Genomic DNA, 14415 nt, shown 5'->3' with positions numbered 1-14415 from the left:
CGCCCCCGCCGGCCCGGGAGAGCAGGGTCGCGGCGCGATGCGAGGGGCCGAACGGCCCGCGGGCCTAGTGCGCCCAGTCCACTTCTGCGGCCCCCGGAGAGGGCCCGGCCGGAGCTGGGCGCCCTAGATCGGGAGGGATAAGGCAGGGAAAACCCCTCAGCCTGGGGTTGGGAGTTCAGGACACCCCTTCTCCTGGAGGCGACCCAGACGCCCTCCCCCAGGCACCCAAGAGGGCCCCTAGGCATTGTTCTTCCCATTCTGAGCCTGGGGTCGGGGTTTCAGGAGGCCCTTCCTCAAGAGGGGGATGCAGGGGTTCCCTCTGTCCCCCAGGACCCCACTTATTCTTCTCACTCTCCAGTCTTGGGGGTCCAGAGTTCTGGAAGCCCCTTCCCCAGGAGGTGATCCAAGGATTCCCTGCCCCCCAGGAACCCAGGAGGGGACCCAGGCGTTGTTCCCCACCCTCCAACCTTGGGTTCTGGATGGAGATGGTGATCCAGGAACTCATTGTCCATCATTCGCTTACCCGCTCCCAGCTATGGGGTTGTGGCCCAGGATGTCTCCCTCCACAGAAGGAAAGGTCCCCTGTCTCCCAGGAACAGATCTATCCGTTGGCCAATCTCCCCCAGTGCCCAGCCATGGGGTGGGTAACTCAAGGCATCACCTCCCATCAGGTAATCCTGAGCTCCTCTTGCTCCCTAAAAGGGGTCCCAGCTATTGTTTTCCACCACCTCCTTGCCTCCTGCCTGGAATTCAGGATCTTTCCTGAATTTTGTCCTCTCCAGAGGGGACAAAAAGTGTCCTGACATGCATCCCCATTCTCCGGCCATGGGGTCAGTCACTCAGGAATCTCCCCTTCCTAGGAGGTGGCCTAGGGGTCCCTCCAATCACCCAAGAGGGGCCCCAGGTACTATTTTTGCCCAGCCCTCAGCTAGGAGTTAGAATTCGGGCTCTTCTATCCAGCTGGGCAACAGGTATACTGACACCTGCCCCGATTGTCCTGGCTATGGGATCCATGGATCCCCTGCCCCCACGGGTCCCACATATTATTTCCCCACCTCCCTCTCTAGCTTTAGGAACTGGCATTTGGGAACACAGGTGTTTGGCCAGTTGCTTTCACCCTAGAACTGTGAAGTCTGGCATTCTGGTGGTCTCTTCCCCAGGAAGCAAGCCGGGGGTGCCCCTGAGCTCCCCTAAGAACCCAAGAGGACTAGCAGATGTGGTTTGCCCCCCGCCCTTATCCCTCAGATACAGGCTGCTCAACTCAGGATACTGCCTCTCTAGGAGGTGAGCCAAATCCCCTTCCTTACCAGGAACTCCCACATATGCCACCCTTGACTATGGGACAGGAATTCAAACCGTGTACTTAGCAGCAAGCACAGGAACCAAGACACCCACCCTCTTCCCCACGAAGTAGGAACCTAGGACTCTCTCTCCTCCACAGGACCCAAGCTTCCCACGAGAGGAGGAGTCCAGGATGGAGAGAGGGGCAGAGCCATGGAGTTGGGTACTGGAGACCTCTAGTGCCGGGTCCCATGACTTCCGTCCAGGTGTGGGGCTGAGAAGGGAGGGGCCCCCATGTCCCACTAGGATCCTTCTCCCTGCCCAGGGTGAGTCACAAATCTCCCTGTGGTCTGAGACAGGAAAAGGACCCATGTGGGAGTTCAGAAGTGGGTTCTGAGGCACAGCCTGGCCCCCTATCCAATCTCTGTTCAGTTTCCAAAAGAGACTCCCCCTGCCTCCTAAAACCTACCTCCACCCACCCTGTCCTCATCCTGCAGATCCTGCCCCAGAAGCAGCTGGCACTTCCACACCTAGGATGCGGCGCTCGGTCCTGGTCAGGAACCCAGGCCACAAAGGCCCAAGACCCACTTATGAAAAGCTTGACTCAGACTCAGAAGACCTGGACCCCAACCCAGAAGAGCTTGATCCGATTTCTGAAGACCCACATCCTGACCCAGAAGACCTCAACACTGTCTCTGAAGATGCAGACCCCAGCTCTGAAGATCTGGAGCTGGTCTCCGAGGATCTGGACCCCGATGTGGAAGCACCCAGCTCCATTTCGGGGAACCGTGACTCGGATCCCCAAGATCTCGATCCCATGTCGTCGAGTTTTGATCTCGATCCAGACGTCATCGGCCCTGTCCCTCTGGTCCTCGACCCTAACAGCGACACCCTCAGCCCCCCAGAAGCCCCAGACCTAGACCCCCTCTCATCCAGCCTCACTGCCACCCCGGAGGGTCTGACCACCAGCCCCGCGGTGCTCCCCGCACCTGCCAGCCCGCCCCGACCCTTCTCCTGTCCTGATTGCGGGCGAGCCTTCCGCCGCAGCTCAGGGCTGAGTCAGCACCGCCGCACCCACAGTGGCGAGAAGCCCTACCGCTGTCCCGACTGTGGCAAGTCGTTCAGCCACGGCGCCACGCTTGCCCAACATCGGGGCATCCACACGGGCGCGCGGCCCTACCAATGTGCGGCATGCGGCAAGGCCTTCGGCTGGCGCTCCACACTGCTGAAGCATCGCAGCAGCCACAGCGGCGAGAAGCCGCACCACTGCCCGGTGTGCGGCAAGGCCTTCGGGCACGGCTCGCTGCTGGCGCAGCACCTGCGCACGCACGGTGGCCCGCGACCGCACAAGTGCCCGGTGTGTGCCAAGGGCTTCGGGCAGGGCTCCGCGCTACTGAAGCACCTGCGCACGCACACGGGGGAGCGGCCCTACCCGTGCCCGCAGTGCGGCAAGGCCTTCGGGCAGAGTTCAGCGCTGCTGCAGCACCAGCGCACGCACACAGCGGAGCGCCCCTACCGCTGTCCCCACTGCGGCAAGGCCTTCGGCCAGAGCTCCAACTTGCAGCACCACCTACGCATCCACACAGGCGAGCGCCCCTACGCCTGTCCCCACTGCTCCAAGGCCTTCGGGCAGAGCTCGGCGCTGCTGCAGCACCTGCACGTGCATTCCGGAGAGCGCCCCTACCGCTGCCAGCTCTGCGGCAAGGCCTTCGGCCAAGCCTCCAGCCTCACCAAGCACAAGCGGGTGCACGAGGGTGCCGCCGCTGCAGCCGCTGCAGCTGCCGCCGCCGCTGCTGGCCTGGGGCTCAGCCCTGCTTCGATGTTGAGGCCCGGGCAGGTCTCCCTCCTCGGGCCTGATGCTGTCTCTGTGCTCGGCTCTGGCCTGGGCCCCAGCTCAGGCCTGGGCCCTGACCCTGGCTCTATGCTGGGCTCCCTCCCCAAACCTGGCCCCAAAGCTGGCCCTGGCGCCAGATCTACCCCCACCCCTGTTCCTGTCAAGGCTTCTGACCCTAAGCCTGGTCACGATTCCAATCCTGACCTTGTGGCCAGTCCTGACCAGGGATCTGTCCACAGCCCAGACCCAGATCCTGTGCCCAGCCCCGACCCCAACCCTGAGACCCACCCTGACCCTAGCTCTCCCACTCATGACAGCCCAGCTCTCCCTCTTGGTGAGAGTCCTGAGTGGGTGCAGGAGCGAGGTGCACTGCTGGGGCCCGATGGCTAAAGGGGAGGCTGGCACCCACAGGGTCTGGGGAAGTTGTGTGTTGTGCAGTTAGTAAAATCCTCCCACTGCCTCCTGGCTCCGTTTCATGGTTCTCCTGTTTCTCTTTTTCCCCTAATGCACAGCCCTTTGGGAGATGGGAGGGTCCGGCCTGAGCTAGCCATACTCCCCAAATGTCCTGGCTTCCCCTTGACGTCCTCCAGGCTTCTGAGCTTCCCCAACAAGGCCTCGCACTGGTCCATCCCAGCAGTCGCTCTGTTCCTCCAGACCTGGTCACCCTTGTCAGGAGCAGACTTACCCTGCAGGCGGTCTGAGCAGCATCCCTTCCCTTTGGTTTTTCCAAATGGTGGGACTCGTGGCGTGTTGAAAGTAGTGGGCTGATCATGGAGGCTGATACCATGTGGGCAGTCCTGCCCCATCTGCTCCCCTAACTTACCCCTTGCCCTTCAAAGCACACATTATAGGTACTGGACAAAGGGAGGTTGCTCATTTATGCATTCAACAGATACCTGTTGATTGCTCAGGTCTCAGCCAGAAGCAAGATAACCATGGCTTTAGGCCTGGTAGAGCTTACAGATACCAAATTTGGAAACATTTAAAAAGTAAATGTACATTCTAGAAGTATACAGGACTTCTGTTTTAGGTCTGGGAGAGCTTTCCTGAGGAAAGACTATATAATCCCAATAACCACTAATTTAATCATCGGCATTATTTGCCTAGCCTTGTGCTATGCTCTTGCATTTTATCATTTAATTCTTTCAATAGTTCCACAAAGCAGGGAACTGTGATTGAGCATCCTTATTTTGCAAATGAGGAAACTGAGGCACATGGAGTTTCGCGGACTCTTTGGAAGACAGAGAAGTGGCGGTTGGCAGTGCCTAGATTTAAAAATCTGGATTGTCTGTCTGCCCTCCGGAGCCTGTGTTCTTAACCATTACGCTCTAGGGCAAGAGTCTGAAAAGGCACTGGGGCCATTAAGAGATGATCTGGGGAGGAAGCAGGGGAAGACCAGAGGGCCCTGGTAGACTGGTGGGGAGTTTGCTTGTCGTCCCAGAGAAATGTGAAGCCACCTGCAGGTTCTGGCAGAGAACTGATATGAATTGTTTTCTGAAGCTGTTCTTGGCTGCTGGGTGAAGAGTGGAATGGAGGGGGTCAAGACTGGGAGCCTATATCGGGAGGTTACTGCAGTGGTCCAGGTGACTCTGGGCTGAGAGCCATAAAAGTGGGAATAAGTGATCTTCTTTGGGATATAATTAGAAAACGAAATAAGATTTGCTGATAGGTCATACAGAAGAGAGGGGCAGAAGCAGAAGGGGTTGAGATTAACCCTGGGATTTCTGGTAGGATGGAGGGGAACAGCCCTTAGATAGGATGCAGGGACATCACCAGATATTGCGGAAGGTAAGGGGTCAAATACATGGAAGCCAAGAGGTTGGCATTAGACGCGGACGTGACGGAGCCAGGACGGCGACAGTCCTACATTGGCACGCTCAGAGCCAGCCCATCCCCAGAATCGTGTCTGCCGTCGGTGCTAGGATCTCGCGACTTCCCGCAAGTCGCCCGCCGAGGTACGCCTGCGCACCGCTAGGCCGATGTTGTCGTGGCGCAGGGGGCGGGACAGGATCTGGTCACGTGTCTCCAAAGGCGCTCTGATCACGTGACTCTGGGCTCAAGTCAGCTGATAAGCGAGGGTTTGAAGCGGCACCGCGAGGCGGAGAGGCCGCAGTGACAGCGGCGGGCGCTGGGACCCCGGCTGCTCCGCCGCGCCCGCTGGCGTCCGGCCCTCCCCGCCCCGGTATGGCAACCCCCGTGGGCTCGCGCGGCTCAGGTGAGAGTGCGGACGCCCCCGTGGGCTGCGGGAGGGCGGGCAGCCAGCCAGCCAGCTCCGCCGGCCTGGGGCGCAGGAGCTCCTAGTTTCCCTTTCCCAAACTCTGGTGTTGATCTCCCAGCTTTCCCGCAGTGGAGATTTGTGCAGAAGGCTCATAGAACCTGGGTGGCGGATGGGCACCAGCTTATCCGACTTCGGAGTGGTGAGACTCCCGACCGCCCTTCCTAGACCCAGGCTCTGCTCGGAGTTCCTAAACTCAGACAGCAGGCAGGCCGCCTGCTTCTTTGACACAGGGCTGCGAGGTTCCGTTCTGAGCCTAGATTCCGATTGCTCAGCATTGCTGGAACTCAGCTGGCACCAGCTTTTCCAACTCGCACGTGAGACTCCCAGAAGGCAAATGCTCAGCTTCTCTAAATTCAGGCAGAGGGCTCGGGGAATTGCCTCCTCGAGCCTAGATGCCTAACTCAATTTCAGATCGCTCAATCCAGCTCCAGCTTCTTCAGTCTCCGTCTCTAATGGGGGAGCTTGGAGAAAGACCCCTTGTGTTTTTCTTCACTTCTTGAGCTGGCTGGAGACACCTGAAAGATGTCACAGCTGATAGAGTCTGGGGTGGGTTAGCTATGATCCTAGCTAGGGAAGCAGGCCCGCCTTCTGGCTTCTGTCCAGCGGTCTTGTAAACAACCACAATAGCATCCAAGCCCCAAAGGGACCAGCCAGGAGCTGGCCCTCCCTGCAGGACAGGTTCTAATAGTGTCCACAGTCATCTCAGTGACAGTGCCAGGCAGTAGTCCAGCCAGGCCCTGGAAAGAAGCTGGGTTCTCCCAGTGGGGGTAGTGGGGGTGTGTCAGGGAGAGTTCTGGGCTGCTGTAACCAGCGCTGACCCCAGCAGTTGCTGAAACCTTAGACCTTCCTCTTAGGCTGGTCAAGATTGAAGGGAACAAGCAGTGCTTAGGACAGTATTCGTTTGCTGAAGAGTTACTGAGGCTCAGGCGGAACCGCTTTGCCTCACTTCATTCTTGAGGCACTTTCAGAGTTTCAGCCTCAGGGGAAGATTTTTTTCTCCCTCTACTCTTCAGGAGGAGACTGAGGCTTAGATAGGTGCCTGGAGTTCCCCAACCTGGAAGCAGCAGGTCCGGGATTTGGTCCTAGGGCTGTGTGATTTCCAGGAGCTGGCAGCTTTAATGAAGATGTCATATTAGCTCATAAACTCCCAAATGGGCAGTGCTATAACATCTGCTGGTGCACAGTGAGTCTTCGGCAAATACATTCTCTTATTATTACCATCACTGTCAGTCTCTCCTACTCCAGGCCTGTGGCTTGTGAGAGTGTCAGCTTAACAGGCCAGGTCATGATGAGTAGAAAGTTTATTCTTTGGGTGCTTGTCCAGAAAATACCAGAATGTAGCTGAGTTCCATGTTCATGTGTGGAGGCTGGAGTTGGGATGGGCCCAGGAGCCTTGAGTGCACTGTGAAAAACCAGTGGAGACAATTCATTCTCTCCCCACAAATCCATAACAGGAACGATGATGGAATGTCCTGACATTCTTACCAGGTACCAGCTCCTGTGATAAACACTTTGTAAGCATCAGATCCTCAGCTTCTTGATGAGAGATGCTATTGTCCCATTTTGCAGATGAGAAACAGGCTCAGAGAGACCAAGTGCCCTGCCCAAGCCGGTGAGCATCAGGGTCAGAAATCAGTCCCGGCCCTTTTGAGTCCAAACCCAAATTTGTAATCTGAGCAGCATTGCTGCGTATATCCATAAAATGTTGCAGATTTTCAGAATTTCTTAGATCTCCCAGAGTTCTTTCTTAGCTGGAACATGGGACCTGCCTTCCCTGTTGGCAGTGGACCTGCCCAGGCCTGGTTCCCACTGATCTCTCCCATTCCCCCAGAGACTGAGCACCTCCTGACCCCCAGCCCCGGATATGGGACCCAGGCGGGGACTTTGCCAGTGCCTCCAACCCCTCTGGAAGAGGAAGACCTCCGCCGCCGTCTCAAGTACTTTTTCATGAGTCCCTGTGACAAATTTCGGGCCAAGGGCCGCAAGCCCTTCAAGCTGATGCTGCAAGTAGTGAAGATCTTGGTGGTCACTGTGCAGGTGAGACCTTCGGGGGCCCCATAAGAACAGCGCCTGTGACTGCTGTTTTCCTAGAAGGAGAGTCTGGGAGTTGGAGCCTTGTCCTGACCCTGCAGCAGCATAATGACAGTAGTGAAAATGGCAGTAATCAATCAGGAAGCCCTCTGAGCTTTGTATGTGAGCAGCCCCTTTTAACCTCACACATGCCCTCTGAGGTCCCAGCAACTTCTGTTGCCCCCAGGTGAGGCAGCTGAGAGGCTCAGAGAGGCTTAGGGACTTGTCCAAAGTCACGCAGCAACCAAGTGTTAGGAGCTGCTGGCACTTGAACTCAGGCAGTCTGATGCCATGTTGACTCACAAAGAGAACTAACCCAGTGGCTGAACAGATAGTTGACCTCCTTCCCATGCCAGGCCCTATGCTAGGATTTGGAGACCGTAAGATGAATCAGACCCAGCCCCTGCTGAGGAGCTTCTGGTCTGGTGCTGCGACTTTGGCTATGTAACTATGCTTCTAATTTCCCCTTAGTCAAAGGACCCAGCAGTGGTTCTTACCCTGTAGGTTTGCGTTTAGCACGGAAGTTGGCATCTGATACACATTTAGTGAACGTTAGTTGCTGCTGTGAGATATATAAGTGCCCACTGTGTGCTGGGCATTGGGAACAAACGGTGGGCACGGAAGATGGGGACATATGCCCTCATGGAGTGGGCGCTCTTTTTCCTCTTCCTCCACTCATGCACTGAGGGAAGCCCCATCCCAGCAACATCGACCCCCCCCCCGTCCCCATCATCCCACCAGCTCATCCTGTTCGGGCTCAGCAACCAGCTGGCAGTGACATTCCGGGAGGAGAACACCATCGCCTTCCGCCACCTCTTCCTTCTGGGCTACTCTGATGGGGCAGATGACACCTTCGCAGCCTATACTCGGGAGCAGCTCTACCAGGCTATCTTCTACGCCGTGGACCAGGTACGAGCAGCCAGGAGCAGGTTGGCAGGGGGGAAGATCAGGGGAGTGCAGGTGGGGCTGATGGACCCTCCCCTTCTCTGCCCACAGTACCTGATACTCCCTGATGTGTCACTGGGCCGCTACGCATATGTGCGGGGCGGGGGTGGTCCCTGGGCCAATGGCTCAGCCCTGGCCCTCTGCCAGCGGTACTACCACCGGGGCCACGTGGACCCAGCCAACGATACCTTTGACATCGACCCAATGGTTGTCACTGGTGAGTAGATAAAGTGGGGCTGAGCTCTTGGGGCCTCCCTGCTGCTGGGATTAAAATCCCAGCTCTGCCCCTCACTCATCTGGGAGATGGGCTGTCCTGAGCATCAGGGATTTGAAGTATGCAGTATGTTTAGAAGAATGCTTGCCGTGCAGAAAGAACTGGGCATTATGTTTTAATATCATGAATTCACTAAACACTCGGGGGCCCACAGAGCGCTAGGCCCTAGGGTCTGCAGAGGGAACAGACAGACCAGGCCCTACCCTGGGTGGACACGGGGAACAAACAGTAAATGTTCAAGTACCAAGTGGGAAGTGAATCAGGGAAGTCTGCCATCCGGGACTCTGGGGAGACCTGCCTGTGCCTCCCCCATCCCAAGTGTCCCTTCTCTGACTCCCTGTCCTCAGACTGCATCCAAGTGGATCCCCCCGAGAGGCCCATTGTGCCCCCTAGTGATGATCTATCGCTGTTGGATGGCAGCGCCAGTTACAAGAACCTCACGCTCAAATTCCACAAGTACTGCCTGATGGAGGGGGCCACCCCAGGGCTGGGCAGAGGGTGGGGGAGGCAGGATGCCATGTGTCCTTGGGACTCCCCCGGGAGCCACTTCCCCACAGGCGGGGGCAGGGGTGGGCTGGGCTCATGTCTGCTGAGTGAGCACTTCCACTGCCAGCTGCAGAGTCAGCGTTGGGCAGGAGCGCGGGCACTCTGGGGCCTGAGGGAGCTGCGGAGCCCCTTCCCCTTCACTAGACTCTTCCCCTTCAGGCTGATCAACGTCACCATCCACTTCCAGCTGAAGACCATCAACCTGCAGAGCCTGATCAACAATGAGATCCCAGACTGCTACACCTTCAGTGTCCTAGTGAGCCCGTGGTGTTCAGGCCGAGGGTGTGGAGCCACCAGTGATGAGGGGCAGGGGGTGGTGCCACAGGGTTCTTGAGCTCCAGGGCTGGGGACCCTTGGCCAAGGGCAGCATGGGAGTGATGGGGAAGCTGGGGCCAGACAGACCACCTGTCATGCGGGTCTGGGAGCCTAGGCCTGCCAAGGCTTACTCTGCACCCCACCGCAGATCACATTTGACAATAAGGCACACAGCGGGCGTGTCCCCATCAGCCTGGAGACTCAAGCCCACATCCAAGAGTGTAAGCACCCCAGCGTCTTCAGGCACGGTGAGCCCTCAAGCCCCAGACCAGCGCTAACCAGGGACCCTGACCCGCCTGGGGATTCCCAAGCCCCAGACCAGCACTGACAGAGCTTCCGGCTCACCCAGAGTAGCCCATGAGCCTGCTGACCAGCCAAAACTTGCCCTACAGCCCCCTAGGCTTGGCCTCACAAGGCTTTGAGCCACCCTGGCCCAACCCAAGGCCCCCTCCCCCACAGGAGACAACAGCTTCCGGCTCCTGTTTGATGTGTTCGTGATCCTCACCTGCTCCTTCTCCTTCCTGCTGTGTGCCCGCTCCCTGCTCCGTGGCTTCCTACTACAGAATGTGAGAGCCACCCCAATGTGACATGTGCCCAATCCAGCCTTTGCCCAGGTCTGGGGCCATAAAGGCCAGGGGTGGCTCGAGGCTCCCATGCCTGGAGAGGGCCTCACTCCACCTGCCTCCTGCAGGAGTTTGTTCGGTTTATGTGGCGGCAGCGGGGACGGGTTATCAGCCTGTGGGAGCGACTGGAATTTGTCAACGGCTGGTACATCCTGCTGGTCACCAGTGACGTGCTGACCATCTCAGGAACGATCATGAAGATTGGCATCGAAGCCAAGGTGGGTCCTGCCCACACCCTGCCCAGGGCAACATCCCCTGGAATGGGCGGCTAGATGGAGTTGACACTGCTCCCGCCCCTAGAACCTGGCCAGCTACGATGTCTGCAGCATCCTCCTGGGCACCTCGACACTGCTCGTCTGGGTCGGCGTCATCCGCTATCTTACCTTCTTCCATAAGTACAACGTGAGCCTTGTGTGCGCAGCCTGGGCCCTCCCTCCAGGTGGTGGCCACATGTTGCCTGATTCCTACCCCGCTAAGTTCATACACGTGTGGCAATCATCAGCCCCTGCAGATGGCCTGTCACAAGTCTCTTAGCCCTGTACCTGCCCACCCCAGATGTACCTGTCACTATACTTGGGCAGGGGCCATGCAAGCCTGCCCCTTCATAGCCACCTAGCTGAGTCCAGTCATGGCATGCCCTTGGGCCCCCTCAGCCCCATGCCGCTCATTCTAAGCTCCCCTAGCCACGCCCTCGGACAGGCCCTGACTGCTCCACCCCATTTGCACCACCGACCCCGGTTGTGGCCATGCCGTCATTGGGCCCCCATCTGCCCTACCGCAGATCCTCATCGCCACACTGCGGGTGGCCCTGCCCAGCGTCATGCGCTTCTGCTGCTGTGTGGCTGTCATCTACCTAGGCTATTGCTTCTGTGGCTGGATCGTGTTGGGGCCCTATCACGTGAAGGTAGGGACTGGCTGGGGCCAGAGCTGATGGTGGGTGCTCATGACTCACAGTTGAGGGGTCTCTGGGCCCCCTCCCCTGAGCCCACTTCCTAAGCTCTCTGGTTTATCTCTCATTGACCTGGCCACACTGAACGACTCAGCTTGACCCCTGGTAACTTAACCAGCATGTCTGCAGCAGTTCTGCCCACTGTCCCCGCTGTTCTAGCATTGACCTTATGACATCGTCATTGACACAGTGACCCCCAAGTGACCCCATCGTGACTGATGATATTCTGCACTCTGACCCCCAGTAACCCTGGCACTGACCTTGTCATACAGTGACCCCAAGGTGGTCCCATTGTGACTACTGGTCCACTGTACCCTCTGACCCCTAGTGCCCCATCCTGCCCCCAACCATGCTCACGGCTCCCTCTGTCTCAACCCCACTGACCTTGCTGCCCGGCCGCAGTTCCGCTCACTGTCCATGGTGTCGGAGTGCCTGTTCTCGCTCATCAATGGGGACGACATGTTCGTGACGTTCGCAGCGATGCAGGCGCAGCAGGGCCACAGCAGCCTCGTCTGGCTCTTCTCCCAGCTCTACCTCTACTCCTTCATCAGTCTTTTCATCTACATGGTGCTCAGCCTCTTCATCGCGCTCATCACGGGTGCCTACGACACCATCAAGGTTAGCCACGCAACCCCTCCACCGCGCGACCAACCGCACTCACAGCTCTAACTTGGGCTCCAGGTCCCTTGGAGTGGGCCATGGCAGGGTCCTGGGGAATGTGCCGGGGGAGGGGTGCAAGGAGAGAAGGATTCGGGGAATGAGAGACTCTGCAAAGCCAAAGGAGAGAGTGGCTTGGAATTGTGGAGCATAGGTGGGCCTGATGTCGTCATGGTCACAGCTGCCTCATTCTCAGTTTGATCAAGGCAGGGCTCTATGCAGGTAGGATTCCTGCGTCTGCTTTTACCAACAGGGACACCAGGCCATAAAGTTTCACTGACTTGCCTGAAGTCAGCTACTAAGTGATGAAGCCAGGTTCAACCCAGGACTGTCTGAATATTGAAGCCCTGCTCTTTAGCCTTCTGTTCTGTGGGGTGGCCTTGGTGGGGGCTGTTTGGGTCTGGGGAACTGTAGCGGTCCTGCAAGGCTGTGGAGATCTGAGGAGAGCAGGGAGTCGGAGAAGAACATGGAGGTGGCAAGGAGACAGGATTCTTTTAGCCAACATGTCTGAGGGCCTATCGTGGGCCAAGCCCTGTGCTGGGCACCTGGCATCTAGGAAATGAGGAAAGGTGTACACAGTCTGTCCAAGCCCAATGGGCAAGAGGATGATGCATGGACAGAAGTGTGGTGAACCACTGGTGAGAGATATGAAGGAAGTGTGGAAGGTTACTGTGGGATCCTCTGCTTTAGACTGGTATTAGGGTGAGTCCATGAAGGCTTCTAGAATGTGCTGTCTAATACTAGTTCCTAACCACATGGGACTGTTTACATTTTGATTTAAATGAAAATGAAATACATATCCAAATTCATTTCCTCACTCACATCGTTCACATATTAAAGGCCCAGAAAACAATGTGGCTGGCTAGTAGCTACCAGATTGGACAGCACAGAATCAAACATTTTTATCATCTCAGAAAGTTCTAGGTTGAAGAGATGGGAACTCAAGGAAGGGAGCATCAGGGCGAAGAAACAGCCAAAACAAAGACCTATTAGCGAGAAAGAACTTTGGAAAGAGATGGCTCCTTCACAAGGTAGGGAGGGCCTTTCAGTCTCTTGCTGAAAGCCACACTATTCAGATGACTGGGGATGTAGATGTGACACCAACTGACCAAGATTCAGGTTGTGCACATATTCAGGGATCAGAGAAGTTCTTTCAGGAAGAAAACCATAAGGAACAACAGGTGGTGGACACAGCAAGTGCAAAGGCCCAGAGGTAGGAGCCTGCTTGCAGCGAGGAGATCCAGATGGCTGGAGAAGAGGTGGAGCCGAGGGCAGATCTCAAGGGGGCCCCTTTTGGCTGGTTTACCCCATATCTCTCCTCAGCACCCGGGCGGTGCAGGCGCGGAGATGAGCGAGCTCCAGGCCTACATCGCGCAGTGCAAGGACAGCCCTACCTCCGGCAAGTTCCGCCGCGGGAGTGGCTCAGCCTGCAGCCTCCTCTGCTGTTGCGGCAGGTTCGAGTTTTGGTTAGGATTGGGGGCTGAGGGAAGGGGAGTTGCCAGAGGTCACGGCTGCCTTCTGCTACAGCTACCTTCGGCCCCAGCTGACACTGCCCCTCCAACAGGGACGCCTCGGAGCATTCGCTGCTGGTGAATTGACTCGGATCGGGACAGCCACTGGACATTAGCCCCAGGACCTGGGACTGTGGAGATCCGCTCTTATTTATTTTTAGGGTTTGATTTGAAGGACCGGCTCCCTACAGCGCCCTGTGAGGGCCTGGGTCAGTCGGGTTGGACACTGGGGTGGGATGGGTGTTCAATAAATGGGGGGAATAAAAAAACCTCGCTTACTCTTCTAGCGGGAGGGGCATTCCCTTAGCCAAATGGTCTTTGGCCCCTTTAAGGCGTTGCCACATTCAGTAGGTTCCACACGACCTTCCTAACAGGGTAGGGGGCGGGGCTTCCGTGCGCCCTGCAGCGAATAATTTAAAGGGGCCACACCTGAGGCGCTGGGCGGAACGCCAGCGGTGTTGGCGCTGAGTGGACCCTGTCTGCAGCCTCTGGGTGAGTCCGGGTCTCTGTCGCCCCCGAAGGGGCCATCCCTTCGGGGGTCGTTAGCGAGCCTTCGGCTTTCGCAAGATGTCCTCCGCTGATTCTCAGTAGCCCCCGACTCTGATGCTCCCTTCCCCCCAGTTCCCTGCAGATGTTTCCGCACCGGTAGCCAGGTGCACCCTGGGGTGGAAGAGGACTAGACCCCCATGAATTTCCCAAGTAATGTCTCAAAAACCCAGTGACTCCCCCAAATTTCCATTAATACTTTAGCGGCGCCAAAAACATCCTCTATCCCAGGGAAGTCCCAGGAATATATCAGAGTTCCTCGGTATCTTCCAAGGAGCCCGGACGTCGTCCCTAGGCCCACTCTCATGCTCCAACGACCCCACATACGTGCCCACCCAGCTCCCGGTTTTCCCAGTAATAGTCCTGTATTCCTGAGGATCCCTTGGTAACTTTCCAGTGCTCCAGTAAGTCCAGCGTCCTCGGTTACGTCGCCCAGCAATGGCGCCAGCATCATTACTGGAGTCCTAGTGATGCTCCGCACCATCAGAAACCCCATAACTTTACTATTACGTGACATTAAATCTCCAGTATCAACCAATAACACCTTGCGAACCCATCCCACTCGGAGCGTCCCAGGACCTCTCTG

At 57.2% G+C, this 14415-nt stretch overlaps 2 protein-coding genes across 12 annotated transcripts; both read left to right on the top strand.

The window, feature by feature from the left end:
* The first annotated feature begins 221 nt into the window (after positions 1–221).
* On the top strand, positions 222–3587 carry ZNF358 (zinc finger protein 358). 8 transcript variants are annotated; one of them, XM_025050526.1, is made up of 3 exons: positions 222–671; positions 1442–1504; positions 1779–3587. In XM_025050526.1, exons 1-3 carry the CDS (start codon positions 305–307, stop codon positions 3503–3505), a joined length of 2157 nt encoding a protein of 718 aa, XP_024906294.1. In that variant the 5' UTR covers positions 222–304; the 3' UTR covers positions 3506–3587. The 8 variants fall into 8 exon arrangements, with proteins under 8 accessions (XP_024906294.1, XP_015448944.1, XP_024906295.1 ...); XM_015593458.2 differs by having other exon boundaries at positions 1442–1607; XM_006917243.3 differs by having other exon boundaries at positions 225–671; positions 1442–1547.
* Positions 3588–5161: 1574 nt separating this feature from the next.
* MCOLN1 (mucolipin 1) lies at positions 5162–13555 on the top strand. Of its 4 annotated transcripts, XM_015593484.2 has the most exons (15): positions 5170–5330; positions 6963–7005; positions 7225–7430; positions 8205–8372; positions 8460–8625; positions 9030–9138; positions 9388–9484; positions 9692–9791; positions 10003–10109; positions 10235–10384; positions 10467–10568; positions 10948–11070; positions 11518–11733; positions 13096–13226; positions 13337–13554. In XM_015593484.2, exons 2-15 carry the CDS (start codon positions 6963–6965, stop codon positions 13368–13370), a joined length of 1752 nt encoding a protein of 583 aa, XP_015448970.1. In that variant the 5' UTR covers positions 5170–5330; the 3' UTR covers positions 13371–13554. The 4 variants fall into 4 exon arrangements, with proteins under 4 accessions (XP_006917304.1, XP_015448970.1, XP_024906300.1 ...); XM_006917242.3 differs by lacking the exon at positions 6963–7005 and having other exon boundaries at positions 5162–5330; XM_025050532.1 differs by lacking the exons at positions 13096–13226; positions 13337–13554 and adding an exon at positions 12687–13078.
* The last annotated feature ends 860 nt before the right edge of the window (positions 13556–14415 follow it).

Source organism: Pteropus alecto, unplaced genomic scaffold (genome assembly GCF_000325575.1).
Source record: "Pteropus alecto unplaced genomic scaffold, ASM32557v1 scaffold37, whole genome shotgun sequence".
In the NCBI taxonomy this organism is placed as follows: domain Eukaryota; kingdom Metazoa; phylum Chordata; class Mammalia; order Chiroptera; family Pteropodidae; genus Pteropus; species Pteropus alecto.
The sequence above is the reverse complement of the archived record's forward strand: the minus strand, read 5'-3'. Positions and strand labels throughout refer to the sequence as shown.